This window comes from Silene latifolia, chromosome 3 (genome assembly GCF_048544455.1).
Source record: "Silene latifolia isolate original U9 population chromosome 3, ASM4854445v1, whole genome shotgun sequence".
NCBI lineage: Eukaryota > Viridiplantae > Streptophyta > Magnoliopsida > Caryophyllales > Caryophyllaceae > Silene > Silene latifolia.
Window position 1 is genome coordinate 117,205,738 of NC_133528.1, and position 22,906 is coordinate 117,228,643.

Genomic DNA, 22,906 nt, shown 5'->3' on the forward strand with positions numbered 1-22,906 from the left:
AGGTCACTAGCGCGCATTCCTACACCTTTGAAGGAAATTCGAGGCATCTTGCCAATGAGACATGATTCACACGTGCCATATGTAGAAAATTCGAATGCGGGAATACTCCCATTATCGACGAGTTTCTTTACACGTTTCTCATTTATGTGTCCCATTCTACAATGCCATAGATAGGTTTGATCTTTGTCACCAACCTTTAATTTCTTATTATTCACGTGTAATACTTACGTGGTTTGATCTAAGATGTAAATTTCATTCATGGAAATTGCTTTGCCATAAATCATTTCATAAAAAGAAAATATAGCTATTATCCTTTATTGAAAATGCAAAACCGTCTATATCAAGTACGGAAATAGAAATACAGTCCTTAGATAAACTGGGTACATGGTAACAGTTATAAAAATAACTCAAAACCACTAGGGAGTTGGATTACGTATGTTCCCTTCGAGACTGCAGCAACTCGTGCTCCATTCCCAACTCGCAGGTCCACATCACCCTTTTCGAGAGGTATGATGTTCTTTAGGCCCTGCAAATGATTACACAGATGAGAACCACAACCAGTATCAAGTACCCAAGTTCCGAAACTTGCATGGTTAATCTCAATCATATGAATATAATATGACATACCAACAGGAACGACGCGGCCTGCTTTGATGTCCTCACGGTAGACGGGACAGTTCCTCCTCCAATGTCCAGTCTTGTGACAATGGTGGCACTCTATGTCACCGCTCTTGCTCTTTGCCTTGCCCTGTGAGCCACTAGTCTCACCAGACGCACTCTTACCGTTTCCTGGCTTCTTAAACTTTGGCTTACCTACAGCTAGGTCGCCATGAGCCTTGCCCTTACGTTTACCCTTGTTGGAAATCGTGAGAACATCCTGCTTCATACTCCCACTCAATTTCATATCCTTCTCGGTCTGTACGTGAAGGGAGTGTAGCTCATGAGGACACTTTTTCAAGTCATTCATGTAATAGTTCGCCCTGAAAAGGGCAAAACCATCGTGAAGAGAATGAAGCATTCGGTCAATGACAATGCTCTCACTGATTTTACAATTCAGTGCCTCCAGCTTCTCGACATTCTCAATCATGTGAAGAATGTGTGGGCTAACCGGTTGGCCCTTCTGGAGTTTCGCATCAAAGAAGCGACATGTATGCTCATATGTAACGATTCTCGGTGCTTTTGAGAACTCGTTAGCGAGCGTAGTGAAAATCTTGTTTGCACTTTGGGCAATGAAGCGTTTCTGCAAATTGGTTTCCATTGCAAAGATGAGTACGTTCTTTATCGCACCCGCTTCCATAACGAAGTCACTATAAGCGAGTGACTCGTTGACTCCTGCATTGGGGCCTGGGTTGACCGGTATTGGCTCAGTTAAGTACTTAAGCTTACTGTCAGCAATGGCAGCATTCTGTAGTGCCGCCTCCCAGTCCGCAAAGTTGGACCCGTCATTTTTCAGACGTGTGAACTGATTCATCTGGTCCATGAATATTTTCAGCCAGGACGCGCGATCAAGTGTGGCACTAGGCATTGAGATTGCGTTATTTCCAGCCATTTGTTGTAACAGTATTATCAAAAATAATCGTTTCTACACTGCGAAAGAAGAATAAAAATAATAAGCATGTGCATCATTTTGATTTTAAGTCTAATGAACTAATGTCATAACGCGAAGACTCAAAACATTTATACAATTGACCTCCCTCAAGCATTATATAAATGATCCCAAGACTCAATTCTCTGTAAATTTATAAGCTAACCTTTTAGCTAATTCTACCGTTAGAATTCTTGGTTGATAAATTTCTGTAAATTCTATCTTTAGTCCATCATAATCACGAGAAACTCTTCGGACTATGATGTTGAGGTAAACTAAGTCAACACAACTACTTACCCAACGTAGAAGGGGTCATATTATGCCTACCGACGAAGAAGGGATTCATAGTTGTTTGCCCTTATAAAGACTAATCTCAATTTCCGTTTTAGAGGAAGATCCTATAATCTTTATTTTAATTCATTTTAAGTGAACTAATATCTAGCATGCGAGAATGAATAAACTAAGGTGATGGCTTAATAAGTCTGTGACATCTGTATGTCCATGAAAACTAACATACAACCTATATGAGTCAATTTTCATGCATTTTAGTAGTAGGTGGTTTGGTTTTAGGCGGAATATGATGCATAAACTAACATGTGAATGAAAAGTAATAAGAATGAAAACGTAAAAATAGTAAAAGTCCTAGTATGGCCTATCCTATCAAAATGAACAATAAATACAAGTTTAGAATCCTCCTTGGACCCGAGAAGCTTGTCTTGATGTTCCATCTTGATCCATGTAGCGGGAATGAACTCCAATCTCCATCTTTAGTCTTCTTTTGAAAAATTACAATAAATAAAATTTACATAATAAACCTATTTATTACATTCTAATTTCAAAACCCAAAACTAAAAATAAAGGAGATTCGAGATCTCATAATTACATAAAAAATCATGTTTCCTTCATTACGAAAACATAATTTGACTAAGGCCACACTAAGTATTACAATTTACAACCGATTGCAAAAATAAATACGTAAATAAAATTCATTCATTCGATTCATTCAACAAAATTAAAATGTATCAACTAAAAATAAATTAAACATACATGACACAATTCCTTAATTATGTTGATTAATTTATCCAAACCACCTATTTAAATCAAATTAAGTGACAATTCCTCAATTAATCACATTAATTTCATTCTTAATCCATATTAAACTTGTAATATGAATTCAATCCGTCAAAATTTTAAACTTCTTTAAAATAATTCGGTATCTTTTAATTGTGAACCGTTTCACAACAAATAATCATACATTAAAATGTATAATTATAATTATTGGCCAAAAACAACAAAAAAAAAATTCCTTTAAAAATTTTTCTCGGCCAAAAACCGAAAACCCCAATAAAAAAAAACTTTTCTCGGTTTTACAGCTAAAACCGAATAAAAAAAACAATTTTTTTTTTATATCTGCTGTACGTGAACAGTACAGAAACGAAAAAAAATTCCACGGTTTAAAAAAAACAGGAACCCTAATGCCTTTTTTTTTCTTTTTGCGGCAAACATGCCCTAAACAAAAACATTAAGATGAACAAAAATCGTTTATAGATGCTATTAGAACGAGATTAGCATATGGATTAATGAAACATGATTAACTGTATATGCCAAAACTATATAGCAAAAACAAATTTTTATAACATCAACAAGACGATTTCATTTACAGTTTAATTTAATCCGAATTAAATCAAAGCATCTACTAATTCTTCATATAATCATTCTAACTGATTAAAACAACAATATGAAAAATCAAAATGGAAATATCGCATCAAAAGAAGAACAAAAACACGGCTGCCAAAATTTTCATGTCGGCAAAAAAATCAGACGGCAAAAAAAAATTTTCACGGCTGGAAAATTTTTTCGATCCTTCAAATTTTATTGTTTAAATTCAATTTTATGAAAATCATCAAAATAAAAATCGTGGCCTTGGCTCTGATACCACTTGTGGGAAATAATCTGTATACTTCCCTTATTATTAAAGGATTATAACGAATTTATGAGATGATACGAGTCATAAAACTAAATGCATAAACAAGATCGTAAAGGATTAAGAAATAACCTTTGGTCCTTGCTAATTCGGCCTAAGAACAATATCACAATGATATTCGCCTATTAGTTGCACCCAAGATGCTCCGAGAAATGCCCCTCAAATTGTTAGAATGAGATCCCCAATTTCTGTAAATATTAGGTTGTTTTTGTGTTTTTCTGATGAGAGAAATGATGAGCAAAAATTAGGTTAAGAGAAAATGATCTCCCTTTCACCTCTTATGCAAACCGAAAATGGGAGTGAATTAGGGAGATATAATCTTCCCTAATTCGGCCCACTATAACCGAAATAAGGAGTATAATCTCCTTTTAATGGGTATAATTTTAGAAAAAAGAGGTTGAGGGAAGGGGTTATGTAAGAAAGGGGTAGTTTAGTAATTTGGTTGTATTGCTTAGTGAGGATGGCGCGCGTCAAATAGCTGACAATTGGTTTTCTTTATCCAATAGTGTATAAGGTTCTCATGGTTCCCATGGGAAGAGGGTTCTCATGGGATCTCAACCCTATATATATATATATATATATATATATATATATATATATATATATATATATATATATATATATATATATATATATATATATATATATATATATATATATATAGATAGATAGATAGATAGATAGATTCTTGCAAAGTAAGAAGAGACTTATTATTACCATTTATTATATTTATATCGATTATTTGTTTTTCTTTTGCTTAAAATTTCTTTTAATTTGTACATTAGTATTTCTTTTATGTATACCCTTGTATAAAAGCACAATATTATTCACTTGTCAACATAAATATTAAACATGAAGACAAAGCTATGACTCATTTAGGCTCTGTTTGGTAAAACTAGCTGAAAAACTACCTGAAACCTGAAAAACTAGCTGAAACCTGAAAAGGTAACTGAAAATTATGACCTGAAAAGGTACCTGATTTTTATTAAAACTATTTGGAAGACTAGCTGAAAAGGTAGCTGATATTTGGTTAAATGACGTAAAAGGACATGGCTTATTATTGTTATCATTTATGTTTTTATTATTATTATTGTGTTATTGTCGTTGGCATTGTTAGTAATTAGAAGAAAATGCAATTTTTTTCACTATAATTGCACAAGTCTTCAACATGTTTCAAAATGACGGAAACAATAATTAAAGTATCACGATAACGTAAAAAAAAAAATATCACAGTATATCAAAAAAATGTAATTTATGTATACGAAGTAAGTTTTCTATTAAACCATACATAAAAATAGTTAATTAAATTGCACCCTAGATTAAAGTATTGATATTATCACGGACGCTTTTCATTTCCGTAAAAACTATTGAATTGGGTTTATTTGAGATCATAATATAAAAAATAATAATATTGGAGTAATATATAAAAAGTTGAAGGGTAAAAAGGTAAGCAAAATACAATCAGGTACCTGAAATCTCAAATGCTACCCTAGGTAGCATTTCATTTCAGGTACCTTTTTTGCTATAAAATGCTACTTGCCAAACGCGTTCAAGAAAATAAGCTACCTGAATTTTTTGTGAAAAAAGCTACTTCGATAAAAAAAGGTACCTGAAATGCGCTACCAAACAGAGCCTTATCGTCAAGTTAAGGTAAACTAATGATCATGGCTTAGAAAAAAAATTCAGAAACCGCCATTTTTAGAAAACAAAAATTATTTTCCTATATTTTTTTTTTAAACTTGATTGGATATGTTAAATATATATTCACTTAATTCCACAGTTAGAAAGTAGTATATTATATAAATCAATCTCCCTTACTATTAAGAGAATAAAAATTCTTTTAGTTTTCCCTTCAAAATGTATTCAAGTTAGTAAGGAAACAATTAAAACTTTCTTTTAATAAACTATTATTTTTTCCATAAAAAATAATATTATAATTAAATTATACTCTGATCTTTTAGTTAAATTCAAAATTATGATTTTTTTCATTATAATAAATTAAAATTGGTATTAAACTATAGGCTATATGTTGCTAAATTTTTCATAATGCAATAACGATTACTTTGGAAATTAACTTAACACATACTTACTATTAGATTCGTAATTAAAAAAAAAAAAAACTTCATTAAAAAATTTGGAAAAAGTTATAAAGTGAAATCCGTAGTTTTATGGTGAAAAAAATTACTTTCATAAGAATACACATTTCATAGCTTTACTCAATTCTCTTTGATTAGTTTTCCATTTCAATTTTTTTATATCAAAATAAAATGGAGTGAAGTATTAAATATTAATAAAGTGCCGGTTTAAATAATATCCTAATGAAATCTCTACATATACGGCGCAGTGACACGGGATTTATACTAGTGATTGTATTACAAAATTAATAGTAGAACGAAGATGCTTTCCTTTAATTTGTTCCTATAGTGAACCAAGAATCAAGTTATCTCCCTAGCAAAAAGGAATACACCTCACTCTCCTTCTACTCCACTCTCTTATTACTATCTTTCCTAACTTCCACATGAAAACATGATCCTTCTTTTCCTCAAGGCCCTTATACATATGCTTTGCTCCTCATTCTCATTTTCATCCAACACTATCATTTCTCTCCTAGTTATTCCATGGCTTCCTACCTCCTCTTTATCTCTCTTTCCCTTCTCTACTTCTCCACTACAATGCCGTCGGCATCACCATCATCAGATAAAACCCCTCAGGTAATAACTCTACCATTTCACTAAGTAATATAGGAAAATTGGCCGGAACAGATCAAATAGTAATATATAATTGGATTGGATTAAAACTAGTATTGATGAAACTAAAATTGTAATGTAGAATTACATAGTATATATGGGAGCATCAAGAGGAATAGGAGGAGACATGAAAGTAGAAGAGGAGTTGGGTCATTTGGAATTGTTAGCTGCTGTCATACCAAGGTACGCGCATTCGTTTATGAACGAACATGCTATACTAACCATCGTATTCAGTTATTGAACGTCATGTCGGCATTGTCCAACTTGTGTGGGTCCTATTACCATGTGTTATTTTTCCACATCTTGCTCCAAATATTATTGTCCAATTCTATTTTGACTGTCTCACTCAATTGTTATCATTTCTATTTAAAAAATTAACTTAAATGAGCAATTTGATTATTCATACTTAATTTGTTCCACTTATCATAAAGGATAACAATTGATGACCGGAACAGAGGTAGTCATAATAAATACGGACTACTCCGTGACATAAAATTTACCACTTCAATATTTGGACAACCCATATCTCATTATTTTATTAACTAATAAATCGGCTAAAAAATGTGGAACTTAAAAGCTTTTAATGAAAGGTAGCAAAAGAAGAGTGAGCTCCCAAATTGATTAGAGTTTTGATTTGGGCTATCAATTAAGTTTACTTCCATAACACATATACGGTCAAAATATGTACAATTAATAACATCTTAAAATACGGTATAAAACGATCTCGATGTACCATTGGGAAATACAAAACAACTTTGTACGAGTAGTTGACGATTGCATAAGTTAATATGGTCAAAAGTTATATAGAAATGATGTTACTCCGTATTTGGTAGTACTTATAAAGTCCTATATATGTAATGTAAATGCAGTGAGGAGGCAGAGAGGGTGTCGGTGGGTCACGTGTATGAGCATGCATTCCGGGGATTTTCAGCCCTACTAACTCATGCAGAAGCTTCTCTTCTTTCTGGTTCATTCCCTTCTTTCTTTTCTCTTCCTATATTTCATTTTTTACCCTATCCTCACATTTCTTCAAGTTGTTCTTCGCATGCATGCACGCATGCTAGTTTAATGTCGCACGTCATTTATTTGACAATACTCCTACTTGAAACTTTTACGTAAACTATAAACGATCCCAACAGTGCGGACTTTCATTTTAGAAACTACTTATAAAATTTTTAACTTTAATATCATTTTTCAGTGTTCGGTCAATTGTTGTTATTTCTATTTTAAGAATGAACTTAATGAGCAATTAGACCATTCATATTCAATTTATTCCACTGGTCATCTTGTAATTGACCCCCTTCTCTTTCTTGGTTTTTGTGCCAAAACCAAAAAATAACAATTGATCGAGACGGAGGGAGTACAGTATATCATGATTATTAATAAATGGGTGTTAAAACAATTTTCATAGTCTCTTAAGAATAGGTCATAAAGTCGTGACGTATGGAAGGAATTGAGTACGTAACTAGGGCCTAATGCCCATAGAAAGTTTATTCAACCCGGTATATATGTTTACGTTCGTTTTATTTAATGTATCACACTTCTATTTTTTATCGAAATGAGTCTTTAACTTTAATTTTTATAGAAAAATTATATAATTAAAATTTGATTCTCTAGAATAATTATCATATGATTAAATATTTTATAATATTTATTTTTAATTTTGAAAAATATTAAAAAGAAAATTAATTATAGAATATCAAAATTTTGCGGTAAACAAATTAGGAGGTAGTGTAGTACTTATGGACGAGTCAACAATTCTATGATGCAACAGTCTTTTTCGTGAATTTTGATAAAATATGACTACTTTTTGGTAAATAGTGACTATTTTAAATAGTCATAAAAAATGATTGATCACTATTTAACCAAAAACGATCACTATATACCAAAAAGTGGTTATATTTTTCTGGTCGCATAAAGAAATTGGTGTGGAGGAGTAGAAAGGTAATTAATGCATGGTGTGTGGTGCATGCATGAATGATGGCAGAAAATGAAGAAGTAATATCAGTGTTCCGTGATCCAATGATGAAAGTACACACAACACGATCTTGGGAATTCCTGAACGAAGAATCAGGCGTACCTTCTGACTTCCAGTCTCAATTTCCGCAGCCTTCTACTGACGTCATCATTGGCATGATCGACACAGGTATTATACGAATACCCAACTAACATGATCAGTAGTAACATGCATTATCTTTTTTTTTTTTTAATGAAATTACAACTTCTGTTATTAAATGGCCTATCGGATGACAAGTATGGCTCGTAATAATTTATCTAAAACGGATATAACTGCCTTAATTGCATAATCCGGCCACCTTATAACCACTAACTCAAAGAGGATTTAAGAGATCTAGTTTAGTTGTGATGCCCGGCTTTATTAAGGCAAGGCTTGATTAAGATGATTCATGGGAACAGTGCTTTCACTTATTAATTACAAGGAATTAGTGTAATCCACCTTGCATTGCTCCTTTATGTCCTTTAATTAAACAATTTGATTGATTGCTAAAAACATCAAAAGACGCACTTTTCCAGATCATATATAATCTAATCTCATCTTTCTTGCTTCCACTGTCGGTGCTTTATATGTTAAAAAAAACACACAAATTCTAGAATTAGATGGTTTCACGGTCATTTTTATAAAAAAATTATGCATTTAGTGCTAATAAATGACTTGTCCTTTTATATAATGAAACCGTGTCACACAACAGCCTTGTATAAGATAGTTGCGTTTATTTGCCAGCTACATTAGTACCACAGTACAAATTATCAGACTAATACTCGTGTAAGGTTAATTATCATACAATACGTTTGTATACGACCGTCTTGTACAAGTAGTTGCATTTATTGGCCAACTTCATCAGTATCACGGTACAAATGATCAGATTAATACTGAAGAATGGATACAATTTTAATCTGAAGTTCAAACTACAAACGACATTATCCCTTCATTGAGCAGAATGCTAACATCTTTTCAACAAAAGAAGATTTTTGCTAAACGCTCGGTTTGAGGTTGTGCTTTGAAGATTTCAAGTTGAAAGCACAACTTATCATGAGAACATCTCATCCGCTTGGTGCCTCTTATCATAGCGAAATACACCATACTAAGACGGGAACTATCCCAACAAAGCCAAAGTGTATAAAATGGCCAAAAGAATTACCCTCTGAGCTTTTGAACATCCTCGTATATGGAGTGCTTAACCCCTTTATTTTTACTCTTCATTTTCCTGTAAGAAACGCCCAACATGCATCCGACTTTCATAGTTTTAGCCTCTTTTATATCGTCATCTAAACAAAAACCATCATGATGACCAAGACAGTAAGTGGATTAAACATCCGATGTAGTACATCAGATGGTATAGTTTTTGAGCATTAAGATAAAGTTTTTGAGTTTTAATTTAAAAAATTTGAGTTTTATTATAAAAATTTTGAGTTCATTTACTTTTCTCTAACCTAGATTGTTAGATTCTCAAGTCTTTTAACTCTCTTTTCAGCAGTAGTTACTTCATAAGCTACAATAAAATCTGTCTTTTCAGCAGTAGTTATTTGTGTGCTACAATAATCTTTGTCGAATAGCATTTGACTGCTACGTCCATGTAAAGTAAAAATCAACAAAATTCACTGTCGATAAGATATTTCCAACTTAGTAAGTTTAAGAAGACAATAATCTCAAAAAAATGAGTTCAGGCACACTGATTAAGTAAAGATTACCGATAAAGCATGGTTAAAAGCTAAAATCCTTTGGTTCTTCCACCCTACAACTTCAAATGTGGAGAGTGATGGCCACATTGGCGGAATTACTTTGTAGGTTACAAGGTCCGCGGACACCGGAAAGCGAATTTTTTATCGGTACTTTGTCTAAATTTATGCTTAAAAAATTAAAAATGTACTCCCTCCGTCCCGGTCAATTATTGTCCTTTCGTTTTGGCACAAAGACCAAGGAATGAGAAAAAGGCCAATAACTAAATGACAAGTGGAACAAATTGGATGCGAATGATCAAATTATTCATCCAGTTCATTCTTAAAATAGAAAGGACAACAAATGACTGAGACACCCAAAAATGGAAAAGGACAACAAATGACCGGGACAGAGGGAGTATATGTTATAGTAGTATGTTTAAATTATATAAACGAACCTTGGAAATAAATTTTTCTGGACCCGCCACAGACCATGTCAAGAAAATGGTGGTGCTGGAAGGCCGAAGGCATATATGTACGAGAATGATCTGATGCAAAGCTCATAATTAAGCTTATTATAATCAGAAAACTGTTTTAGAAGTCCTAGCACTCTACTAGAATGAAAATGAGTTTTGGAAGACTGAGTTTGTATTACTCCGTGTAAGAAATCAATGTTAATTTTTCAAGTGTAAAAATACCAGGGATATGGCCAGAATCTCCAAGTTTTAGCGACAAAGGCATGGGAGAAGTACCTCGAAGATGGAAAGGGACTTGCATGGAAGGTTCTGACTTTAAGAAGTCTGCTTGTAACAGGTACAACTGCTTCGCATCATCCTCATCCTAGAGAAATGTTCGTCCAACATTACAAGAGTTGACATAATTCTCACAAAAATAATTAACGCATTACATTTAGTAAAGCTTGGTGCCTTGGTCTGGTGAAAAGGTGAGAGAGCTTTATGGTTTAGAGGCCATAAGCTAAAAACCTCACTAAAGGTACCTAGAAAAGGTCATAAAACTGATGCATTATAATATTGTACTATATATTGCCCTGAACTGTCTCGGAAACAGGGAAAGATGAATTAAGAAAAACAGATAATTAGTTCACATACTAATATTCTAGCTTTAATTATCACAGGAAATTAATTGGTGCAAGATATTATGGCTATCAAGATGGCTTACAGAAATATAGCAACACCAGTGCCTCAAAATCAACTAGCTCGCCACGAGACCAAGACAGCCATGGAACCCATACAGCATCAATTGCAGCAGGTGCCCAGGTGGCCAATGCTAGTTACTTCGGATTGGCAAAAGGCACGGCTAAAGGTGGCTCAAGTAGTGCCAGAATTGCAATTTATAAAGCTTGCTTACTAGATACTTGTTCTGGTTCCACAATACTGAAAGCTATTGATGATGCTGTCAAAGATGGAGTTGACATAATATCATTATCCCTGGGCATGGATTTACTCCTGCAAGCTGATTTTTTTAGTGACCCAATAGCCATTGGTTCATTTCATGCCAACGAAATGGGGGTAATGGTGGTATGCTCAGCGGGAAATAGTGGACCCGACCCATACACTGTAGTGAATACAGCACCATGGATATTCACTATAGCAGCCTCCAATATCGACAGAGATTTTGAATCGACCCTGGTTTTAGGAAATAAATCAAGTTTCAAAGTGAGATGACAATTCTATTCTATAAATTCTACATCTATGTTACTTTGACTCTTCATATAACCTCGCATGCGCATGTCCGACACTCCGACATGCCTAGAAGACTTAGATATCATTTTAAGCCAAAAACATGTGAATTTTCATTAAAATGGGGGGACTAATATTAGGAGGCACACTAGTGTCAGATGCCTCTAAACGAGTCACGATAACATAGTTATGCACTGCCTCAAGTTTTTCGTTGAACAGCTGTATATTGATTATGGTTATCAAAATTTTCTAAACAGGGGACGGGAATCACATTGTCAAATCTCACGACCTCTAGTCAATACCCTCTTGCATTTGCAGGAGATGTTGCTGCAGCGTTTACTCCACCATCAGAGGCAAGGTAATTCATTGTTTCTTGCTTTAAGGCAGCCTTCTACCTCTAGTCAATATTTTTTGAGGGAGTCTCTTACCTAAAAGTTTGTACTGCAGCAACTGCTACCCAGGATCCTTGGATCCCGAGAAAGCAGCTGGTAAAATAGTAGTTTGTGTTAACAATTACCCAAGTATAGCAAGGCGAATTAAGACATTGGTGGTACAAGATGCTGGGGCGAAAGGAATGATATACATCAGTGATGTTGGAAAAGGTGTGCCGTTTGATTCAGGTGCATATCCATTTACACAAGTGGGAGAAAACGACGGAATTCAGATTCTTAACTACATAAACTCTACCAAGTATGTTATTACTCAACCTTATGATGTTAATAATTCAAACTATGTTATGTTGTCACGTGCATCCTGTGAATAAACCCTTTCAAGTTATTTTTACAAATATTCTTATACGAGACAGTTTCATGGCAAAATTATTGTGAGACTACAATAATTTCTATAGAATATGATAATTCAATTTTTAGTGGCCAATGGTTATTCCTTCTATTTATTTGATTTCCATACATTTGATTAAAATACTTCTCACATGGAGTATATTGAACAATGTACGGAAATGAAATGAATAGAGGGAGTATATTAGAAGAGTAAGTGGAATGACTTTGTCCGCCTGGTGGCACATTATATTAACATGAGATAGTCTTTTAGGAGACTAATTGTTATCCACTGCCTCCTATCACTCCATTTATTCCTTTTCTAGCAATGCTATCTGTATGACCATGATCAACTTTACGACGTGAAACAGACAACTGATGTACTTCATCATTTTTATTCTTCACATATCATTGGGTACAAATTTTAAGGGGTTAGGAGTATGTGGTGGAAAATGAAAGCTGGGAGAAGATGTTGGGCCATAAATCATACTAGCCACAAAAACCAGACAAAAAGGAAATATTCTAAGTCAGAAATTTAAACATGGACAATCCAATAAGAAAAGTATGATGTTTAGAGTGGATAGAGGAAATTAATGATAACATACTTACAAGTATAAGCCAAAATCACTCCCTCCTTTGATCTGAATGACGTGCAATATCTTCCGCAGAAGATCAACAGCAACTATCCTCTCAACAGTTACGGTGGAAAAATTCAAACCAGCACCAGTTGTGGCAGATTTCTCCTCGAGAGGTCCAGGAGGAGTCACTGAAAATATACTAAAGGTGCATATGAACCTCTTTATAATGATCCATAAATTCCATAGTATTCCATGATAGTGCTTGTTCTAAAAACAACCTTTTTCATATCATTATCAGCCAGATATAATGGCCCCCGGAGTTGCAATATTAGCAGCAAATATTCCACAAAGTCAGCCCATACAAGTACCTGCTGGAAAGAAACCGTCAAAATTTGCTGTAAAATCTGGTACATCAATGGCTTGCCCACATGTAAGTGGTGCAGCTGCCTATATCAAATCCGTACATCATGAATGGACACCTTCCATGATCAAATCAGCATTGATGACAACAGGTATGCTCTGAAGTCATAAACGCATTTTACAATAAGAATTACAAAGATCACATAACAATATATTTTACTTCATTAACCCTTTGTTTGGATAGAGGAATTTGAAGGGGAAGGGAGGGAAAATGAGACTGAGGGATTAATTTTCCCTCCTACAAGGCAAATTAAAATCCCTCCAATATAGGAAAGATTTGAAGGGAAAACTCACTCTTTCCATATATTCCCCCATCCCACCCCTACCCTTCCCTTCTCTCACCCTTTTCCCTAAGGGTGTGTTTGGATTGAAGGATTTGGCTGCTTCTTCCAATATAGCTGCTCTTTTAATTGATATCGATTTGGCTTTTTTTTTTTTTTTTTTTGCAGCAACTATTGCAGATAACATGGGGAGATTTTTGAGGGATAGTTCTGATATGGCAAGTCCACATGAAATTGGAGCAGGAGAAATAAGCCCAGTCAAAGCCCTTGATCCAGGCCTGGTGTTCCCAACAGGAGTAAATGATTACTTCAATTTTTTGTGTTATTGTGGGTATTCAAAGAAAAACCTCCGTTCCATGTCAAGCACAAAGTTCAACTGTCCAAAGGTATCCTCAGATCAGCTTATCTCCAATATAAACTATCCATCTATATCAATTGGTGGACTCAAAAGAAATCAAACAACTAGTGTTACAAGGCATGTGATCAATGTGGGATCTTCAAATGCTACGTACACGGCTGTGGTGCGTTCTCCAGATGGTTTAAGGGTAAACATTTCTCCAAAAAAGATAATCTTCAAAAGTGGTTTCACAACAGCATCTTTCAATGTTACATTCCATGCAAAGCAAGCTCGAACAGGCTACAATTTTGGCTCAATTACTTGGTTTGATGGCCTACGCATTGTTCATGTTGTATATGCTGTAAATATTATAGTCTAAACGACTGACCTTCATAGTGCTAATTACATGACATAGAGTAACTAAAAACTCTGTAAATAAGATTGATTCTTTCTTCAAGAAAATACTCAGCACTGTGCCATCAACTCAGTTATCAATAGCTCTAACAAGACTCTGCCTAGAGGACCAATTGTAAGAGCCTCGCTCATGGTGCTAAATCTCAGTTTGAGACTTGATCTCGGGATACATGTTGTGGTCTGATCTCGGTCTTTGTGTCATATATGCAGCTGAAACCGGCTCAATATATCGTGGTAATCTTCAAAACCTTTGTAACTCGGCTACAATCTTGTGACACGGCCTACTTATATTTTATACCACGGCCTCAGCAACAGGATACAAAAAAGGCTAGGCTAAAATATATGCCTTTTGCTGGCAACCGTCTCAAACATATTGCGCAGAAAAGAGGTGAAAGGAGTAAGCTGGGACAATGCATTGAGTTAATTATAACCAAACATGCAGGATGGTCCAACAATGACAGTGTGTACATTGGGAGGCCCTGTAACTGTGGGAGCTATAGCTTGTTCTGTAGAGCAGTCTGAATTATGGGTTGAACATGCCTCCTGAGTCGGCTCATCTTAAACAAGATGAGGAACTACACCTTAATCTTCCCAAGATGATGATTGTAATAATATTATGTAAGCGAAGTGACAGGATATCGCTTGTGAAATGCAAATTGTTTGAACCTCCATATAACTTGCCCTTAGCGACGCTTTCCTAGTCCTACCTGCCTTGGGCAGTAATTCAGCATCAATACTAGCAATTTATTAAGCATGACAATAGAAGGGAAGAAGATGAACCTTCTTGTTTACAAAAATGACCTCACTACTGTAAACTGTCCTAAAACTATGGGCACAGCTTAGCAAGATCTTTAATGTTAAAGGGTAATTCTTCTTAACATTTCAGTCTAACTTATCTCATTTTCTCATTTATAAACTTTACATCTTCCCTCCCTCAAAAGATAATCTAGTAAAGTTTGGGTGTCCATTCTGATGAGGGTATGCACCAATAGATCATTAAGAAGAAAAACTCTTTAGTTTTCTCTTTATACAAGCTGATGTCATAAAGCTTGCATTTTGCAGTCAAAAAGGAACTTGAGTTTTTACAGTCAAGACATTTCAGTTAAAACTAAGGAAATCGTTCTAATTACAAAATAAATAAGATGCGGAAGAGCCTTATAAGCACAACACCTACGTACTTTTAAAGGTGTGGAAAGTGTATAGCAGCATACACAAGAATCCGCGCATGTGGTGTGTTTGGGAACAAAGATTGTATTCTCAAATTCGGATTTGAACCAATTTGTATGTTTGGCAAACCTATTGGATTTGGATTTCCAAATCCCTACCAAATTCAAATAAGGCTAAAATAAACTCATTTGAAATCCACCCTCTAACCCCCCTCATTTCAAATCTTTATTTCACTTTGCTAAATTTAAAATGAGGCATTTGAAATTAAATTCTTGTTGCCAAACACTCTCTATTTGGATTCTACCTGAGGTAAGATTCAACGGTGTTTATTGACTTCAAATTTATTACACTCATCTTCAAAGATCATAAAGCCGAGTACTGACCATTCAACTGTTAATCACTTAGGGTCCGTTTGGATTGAAGGAATTGGAGAGAAGGGGAAGGGAGGGAAAGGGAGGGATTTAATTTCCTTTGTTTGGATAAAAAATATGGGAGAAAGGAAATGGAAGGGGAGAGAAATGAGATGACTTATTTTCCCTCCTATAGAACAAATTATAATCTTTCCAAGGGTGACAAGATTTGGAAAGAAAACATTATTTGGACTCTAATTATACCACCACCATCCTTCAATCCTCCATCCATTCTTCATCTCCCTCCTTCCTCCCCTTCCATTTCCCTTCATAATTTTTGTTATCCAAACACCCACATTCTATTTGCCCTCCCCTTCTCTCCCCTCCCTTCACCTCCCCTCACTCCCCCTCCCCTCCCTTTCCCTCCTAAAATTGTATTCAAACGGACCCTTAGTCTGTTACTAAGCTTTCCTATTCTTGGCATTTAGCCTTCACAATGGGAAAAGAAGCACTAGTGTCATCTGCTATGATGGCAAATTGGCAACTCATAATATACAATTCCAGGACCATAAGTCATAACACCATATTTATCTTTTCTTAACAAAAAAAATTACCTCTTATGTCAAAGCTAGCACCAAACAGTCAATGATACAATCTTCAAAATAAGAAATACAATGAATGCTCAGTATGGATCATGAAAGCTAAAAAGAACTGCGTACCTGAATATTTAGGCCATCTGTTCATGCCAAAAATGCCATTCAGAATGTCACTACTGCAGTTGAAAACCTCTCTGACTCAGCTAAAAGCCTCCTTTAGTTGACCTTGATTAGTGTATCCATAATCCATCTATTAAGGTATTATAAACAACAAGATCAGGCATCAGGCCATTTCGAGTCATCTTCTTTCGTAAAACCTGAGCAAATTCCATGTCTCCTTTCTTGCAGTAACTCGAAATTAGTTCAGTGTATGTAAACACTGATGGCTGAATCCCGGCCTTCAACATTCTGCCGAAGTATTGAAGAGCTTTCCTTGTGTTATTTCTCTTAAAGTATCCATCAATCATGGTTGTATAACTATAACAGTCTGGAATAATTCCCATATCTAATAGTTCCTGGAAAACTACAAAATCAAGATATGGATGAATGAACAAAGTGTTGGAACAGTATGCTGCACTCCAAAACTACACTCCAACCTTCCACCTTGAAAGAATAGAACACTCATGGCCTTAATTATATACTCCTCATCAAAATTTCTCTGAGTCTCATTAAAATGTGAAAAACCCAATCCATTATATTCTAGTATCATCTCCAATACTTCCATCTCGGCATCAACTGATTCCTCTTGCGAACGAGGTAAACTAATCTCCTTCGGGAGCTGATTTCTAGCGGCATAAGCTTCACTAATCCTTTCATTAGACACACATTTTGAACATGATTAGAATCATCAAATGCAACAAAGCTGAATTGACTGACACAGGAGAATAATCGAGTTGTTCAAATTCAAACCTAAAGTTGGTCCATTTTTAAACAAAAATGGGACCTTCATCAACTAGCCAAAACCAACAACAATCAACATCCAGTCTGCTGAATCATAAGCATAAAAGAGGGTATTAAATCACCCGAAAACAAACAATAACTCCTTCCCTCTTGCTCATTAATTTACTTTTTTTTTTAGGAAAAATTGACGGGAATAATTCAATCTTTAGTCGGTCTTCCAAGAATAATCTCATCTTTATGTAATCCCAAAATAATTCCACCTTTTAACCCTATCTTCTTTAAATAAACTCTCAAAAAAATGACCCATTGTCATAGGTAATGTTACTTACATTTAAAATTTCTCTTTTAATTCACTTTTTCACTTAAATATTAAAATTATTAGTTGATTACTAGCTTTTCTCCCGCATTCAAAACTCTCTGCCTCCTTTTATACCCCTTTCTCTAACTTTGCTACTTGTTTTTTTTTTTTTAATGAACACAAATATAGTACGAGTAGATTTTTACATCTTCATAGTGGAGTAAAAGAAGTGCATAATTCATCCAATCTATCTACTTGTTAATGGATGATGAAGTTTGACTCGGTAATTGACCTTCACTGTCATGTATTGGTAAGTATCTATTTTAGGGATGAATAAATTGGAAGATGAAGATATATGAAATAAAATAAAAAAACAAACCTGAAAATCTTGAAAAGATAATGACTTAAAGAGGATAGAAACCGTTTTAGCCGGTAATAAGTAAAAGAGATTGTTTAAAGAAGACGGAGTTAAAAGGTGGGATTGTTTTCGGATTATTGAAAGGTGGGATTATTTCTGGAAGATGATCTAAAGGTGGGATTATTCCCATCAATTTTTCCTTTTTTTTTATTCGTTGTGAGGAGTATTCTATGTAAGATATTTAATCTTCTATATGCATGTTTAATTACTTAAATAAACATACAATAAACTAAATTGCGGAAGAGATAAATAAATAGATCGAGAATTAAACCTCCAGCCGTTGTTAATCGGTATTCCTGGACAGCTTTTAAATCCCGAATAAAGAAATAAACCCGTTTTCGTCTTTCCAATAACTCGTCTGTGTTTGCCGTCTGACTCTTTCTTATTCTGATTTCGGTTCCGAACCCTCCTTCTCACTGATTTAGATGGTGTATATTTTCTTAAGGGAGAGTAGGTTTGGTGACCTTAACCAGATGTTATCACGTTTCTTTTATACTGTTTTTCCCATCAAAAAACAGTTTCTAAAGTGACTAAAGAAGTGGGTGGTGGTGGCTGTAGAATAGGAGAAGATCATGGGTTGTTACCTTGATCATGGGTAACTTCCCACATAAAATGGACCACTTAATTATCTGAAAACTGAATTTAATTATTTACTAATTAATTAACTAATAAAATATTTCAGATATTCTAACATTCTCCCACTTGGTCCATTTAAAATAGAAACTTCATGTACGGATCATAGCGACTAATTCTCTTAAAACAAAAATTAGTCTTCCATGTATCACAATACACTTAGTCTCTCACCACTCACACTTAACTTAATGAATAAACCATATGTTTACTCTAGGTCAAAACATAATGATATTTCTCAATAAAAAATAAATAACCAAAGTATGTACGTACATATAATTTGAAATGAGAAAATATCCAACTAAATGAAAAATTTCAATATAATAAATAAATGTATCACATTATGGAACCAAGTCCCATATTCACTACATGACCCTTGAAACCTTTAGGTGGCATGCCTTTAGTCAAGGGATCAACAATCATTAATTCAGTGCTAATGTGTTCTACGATCACTTTCTTTTCCTGAACACGCTCTTTTATGGCCAAATACTTAGGGTGTGTTTGGATAGCAAAAGTGGAGAGAAAGGGAGGGGAGGGAGAAGGAGGGAGAAGGAGGGAAGGGGAAGGGAGAGAAGGGAAGGGGAGGGGGAATGGAGTGTGGTTGTTTGGATACAATTTCCCTCCAAATCTTGCCTATTGTGGAGAGATTTTTATTAGGCTTGGAGGAGGGAAATTGGATCCATCCAAATCTCTCCCCCTCCATTTCCCTCCACCCTCATTTGCTATCCAAATAAGGGATTTTAAATCCCCTACCACTACAAAAAGAATTAAAACAGGCGACTGATTTTGGCGACTGAAATCAGTCGCCAAAATCAATTTGGCGACTGAATTCAGTCGCCAAACGTCAGTCGCGGACCTTAGTCGCCTTTTCTAGCTTTGGCGACTAAAGTCGGTCGCCAAATTTGGCGACTGAAAAATCAGTCGCCAAATGCCAAAAATGGCGACTGATAGGGTAGTCGCCAAATTGGCGACTGATTCAAGGTAGTCGCCAAATTGGCGATCGAATACGATCGCCAAATGCCAAATCGATCGCCTTTTTTGGGTGACGAGCGATTTGGTTGAGCCAATTTGGCGATCGATTTTGATTTGGCGATCGCAAGTCGGGCCGCCATTTTGGCGACTACCTTGAATCGTCGCCAAATTGGCGATCAATTTCGATCGCCAAATCCCAAATCGTCGCCAAAGCCATCGTATGTTTTGGTGGTTTTTTTCGTTTTCATTGCTAGCCAAATATTTACAACCTGCATACAAACCGATGTTCCACAACACCATACATCCCATTTCAACACACACAACACCATACATTTCAACCCAACACCTCCCAATTTCTCAAACTTCATTTCATATATTGAAAATGAAAGTTTTACAAGCTAAGCTATTCTAAATGTTCAAGTCTAAAGTGTTCAAGTTTTACAAACTTACATGCTAAAATCATCTTACTTGGAAGCCAACACCGGCTCCACTCCCCCATGTGGACCATGCGGATCATTTGGATCGTAGTTGGATCTAGGTCCGGGGTACAACCTTGCCACCAATTCTCAAACATTTCCATTCTTTCCTTCATTTGCCGGAATTCTTCATCACGTTTGGCAAGTTCTTCATCACGTTTGGCATCACGTTCATCACGCTCTCTTATTTGACTTTGAAGTTGACTAATAATTCCCGGTTGATACGTGTTGCTGGGAATTGTTGAAGTCGATCTTCTACGCGTTTTCTCATAGAAAGCCGGTGTTGAACTTCCGGTACCATACACGTGCCCTTTCTTGAAGTCATCCACCAACTCATACCATATGTCATTGTCCGGTCTTTCTGGATTGGCGGCTTTTTCTCGTTCAAATGCTTCCTACAATATTAAACAAATGGTAGTAAGTTAATATGGTAACCACCTTATATACGACATTTTAAAAGAGAATAAATTAACAAAAATTAAGTGTTACGGAAAACTTACATATAATTGCTTGTCTTTTGGCTTAGTCCAAGTTCTAACCCCTTTTCCGTCAACTCTGGAATGCGTGTCCAGAAACAGTTCCGGTACCGTCGCAATCGGCTGTGACTTCTTCTTTCCTCTCTGAATGAAAAAAAAACATACATGTTATAAAATCAACAAAAAATCTAACATAAAATAAACATGTTGCATTGAAAACAAAAAAAAAAGTGTAAAATAATAGACAAAGTACTTACACCCAACATACGATTCCGTAACGATCGTGAACCGCGTAATGAGTAGGCTCGTTCACGGCGTCTTCCTTTCCTCCTCTTTTGTTGAGGGATGCTTGCTTAGACTTCTTCTGAAAAGCTTCACTTTTGGTATGCTTTATTAAGCCTTCATACTTGTCACCTGCAATTACACATATGAAATCATAACTAATAAGTTACTGATATTATTTATAATATAAGAGAGTATAAGCTAATTAATACAAATAACAAAACAAGTTAATTAAATACCTTTCATGTGGTCTGGTTCCTTTGGGCGCCTAACTACCTTCCAAATCACGTCCCGATATCGTCGAGTACCGACGTCATTGTACCTGATACGGACATTCTGTTCTTGAGACGGTGACCAAGCAAATGATAACTACAAAAAAAAAGCGACAAAATTTCATATTAGTATAAAATAAAAGTATAACCTTGGTTCTTAAAAAATTTATCAAAATTAATTATTTGGTTTCTAAAACAAAGAATTACGGAAAATATATACCCGAAAGTTATTGAACCACGCCTCTCTTTGTGCATGAGAAGCTTGTGTCCACGATGTAGGAATTGGACCCACGAAATTAGTCTTCGTGCTTTTCGTGACACCTCGTATCACGCAATCGTCCATAAACCTGCATTTATTTTGAACATGTAAAATTACAAAAAAAAAAAAAAAAAAAAAAAGAAATAAAAATAGTAGACTAATAAAGAATAAAACTTACCATAATCCCGTCGGCTCAAGAATCATCCGATGATCCGAAGTGTACCGTATCGGCACCCGCGGCTTTGGCTCGTCGGTAGCGCGGTCTCCTCACCGTCACCGTCTCGTCCGCATCGGATCCTCCCGCACAAACTCCTCCTCCCGCTCCGGACGCGTACTCTGTCCTCCTCCTGAGCCGCCTCCACGCTTCCTACCTCGACCTGCTCCAGCCATCTGCAGTAATACAAATAAAAATTAACACAAATAATGATAAATGAAAATTATACAGACTTCTAAATTTTAATAATTTACTCTTGAGGAATACAAAATTATACCAATTTAATCATCATCCTCATCCTCTTCCTCATCCTCATCATCGTCATCATCATCATCATAATCATCTTCATCTCCTAACCCCTCGTCCTTCCTCCTTTTCTCCTCCTCCCTTCTCCTCCTCACCTCATCTTCCCCCCTCCTCTCCTCCTCTTCTTCCCTTCTCTCCTCCTCCTCCTCCTCCGCTTCATCCTCCCCCGGCAGTCTCTCTTCCACATCATAATATTCTTCCTCTTCCATGTCTTCACCATCTTTATTCTCATGCTCATAGTTGATTTCATCGGGTGGAGACAAAAGCGTTTCATTTGAAACGTTTTCTTCTTGGAAAAAAGTTGTATCAACTTGTGACCGTGCCTTTGTCTTAAAGATTGCACACCACGCATTTTGATTTCTATCATTTGTTGTGCTTGGATAAGTAGCAAAATACACTTGATGAGCTTGATGTGCAAGTATAAATGGATCATACTTAGAGTATGTTCTAGTACGATTCACTTCTACAAGCTTGTATTGTTCATATACTCTCATTCCAGCCACAGAATTATCCTTCCAGTCAACCTTGAATAAGACAGTTTTATAAGCTCGGTCACGTCCACTATAACTAATTTCAAAGATATCTTCAACTATACCATAGTATTCGTTGTCATCAAGAGAATAAATAGTAACCCCCCAATTGCACCTAACCTTACCTTTACCGTGGTTGAATGTTTGAAAATTAAACCCATTAACCGAGTATCGATTCCACGTTCTTACCATTTTTTAAGGACCAAAAGCCAAACTTCTTATCAAATCATCTTGAATATTCAACTCAATTACATGTTTCTGAA

At 35.4% G+C, this 22,906-nt stretch overlaps 2 protein-coding genes and 1 long non-coding RNA gene across 3 annotated transcripts; 1 reads left to right on the plus strand and 2 right to left on the minus strand.

The window, feature by feature from the left end:
- Positions 1-6,006: 6,006 nt before the first annotated feature.
- On the plus strand, positions 6,007-14,545 carry LOC141647895 (CO(2)-response secreted protease-like). Its single transcript, XM_074456263.1, has 11 exons — positions 6,007-6,280; positions 6,399-6,499; positions 7,186-7,283; positions 8,304-8,462; positions 10,693-10,804; positions 11,127-11,667; positions 11,949-12,049; positions 12,139-12,381; positions 13,136-13,250; positions 13,344-13,557; positions 13,915-14,545. Exons 1-11 carry the CDS (start codon positions 6,188-6,190, stop codon positions 14,460-14,462), a joined length of 2,325 nt encoding a protein of 774 aa, XP_074312364.1. The 5' UTR covers positions 6,007-6,187; the 3' UTR covers positions 14,463-14,545.
- On the minus strand, positions 9,221-17,076 carry LOC141647896 (uncharacterized). The gene is made up of 5 exons (XR_012545888.1): positions 16,734-17,076; positions 13,077-13,413; positions 11,171-11,637; positions 10,744-10,831; positions 9,221-9,601 (listed from the first exon to the last, which is right to left on the minus strand). It is a non-coding gene; the product is annotated as an uncharacterized LOC141647896 (long non-coding RNA).
- Positions 17,077-21,033: 3,957 nt separating this feature from the next.
- On the minus strand, positions 21,034-21,821 carry LOC141649560 (uncharacterized). The gene is made up of 4 exons (XM_074458246.1): positions 21,772-21,821; positions 21,555-21,681; positions 21,302-21,431; positions 21,034-21,194 (listed from the first exon to the last, which is right to left on the minus strand). The coding sequence occupies exons 1-4, from the start codon at positions 21,795-21,797 to the stop codon at positions 21,034-21,036; spliced, it is 444 nt and encodes a 147-aa protein (XP_074314347.1). The 5' UTR covers positions 21,798-21,821.
- Positions 21,822-22,906: the final 1,085 nt, after the last annotated feature.

Excerpts from the sequence above, each read along its gene's own strand:
- LOC141649560 (XM_074458246.1), bottom strand. The coding sequence starts at position 21,797 with ATGATTCTTGAGCCGACGGGATTATG. Across the intron at positions 21,432-21,554 it reads CGTGGTTCAATAACTTTCGG|TTATCATTTGCTTGGTCACC; the intron begins GTATATATTTTC and ends TTTTTTTTGTAG. Across the intron at positions 21,195-21,301 it reads GGAACCAGACCACATGAAAG|GTGACAAGTATGAAGGCTTA; the intron begins GTATTTAATTAA and ends GTGTAATTGCAG.
- LOC141647895 (XM_074456263.1), top strand. The coding sequence starts at position 6,188 with ATGGCTTCCTACCTCCTCTTTATCTCTCTTTCCCTTCTCTACTTCTCC. Across the intron at positions 6,500-7,185 it reads TTAGCTGCTGTCATACCAAG|TGAGGAGGCAGAGAGGGTGT; the intron begins GTACGCGCATTC and ends ATGTAAATGCAG. Across the intron at positions 11,668-11,948 it reads GAAATAAATCAAGTTTCAAA|GGGACGGGAATCACATTGTC; the intron begins GTGAGATGACAA and ends TTTTCTAAACAG.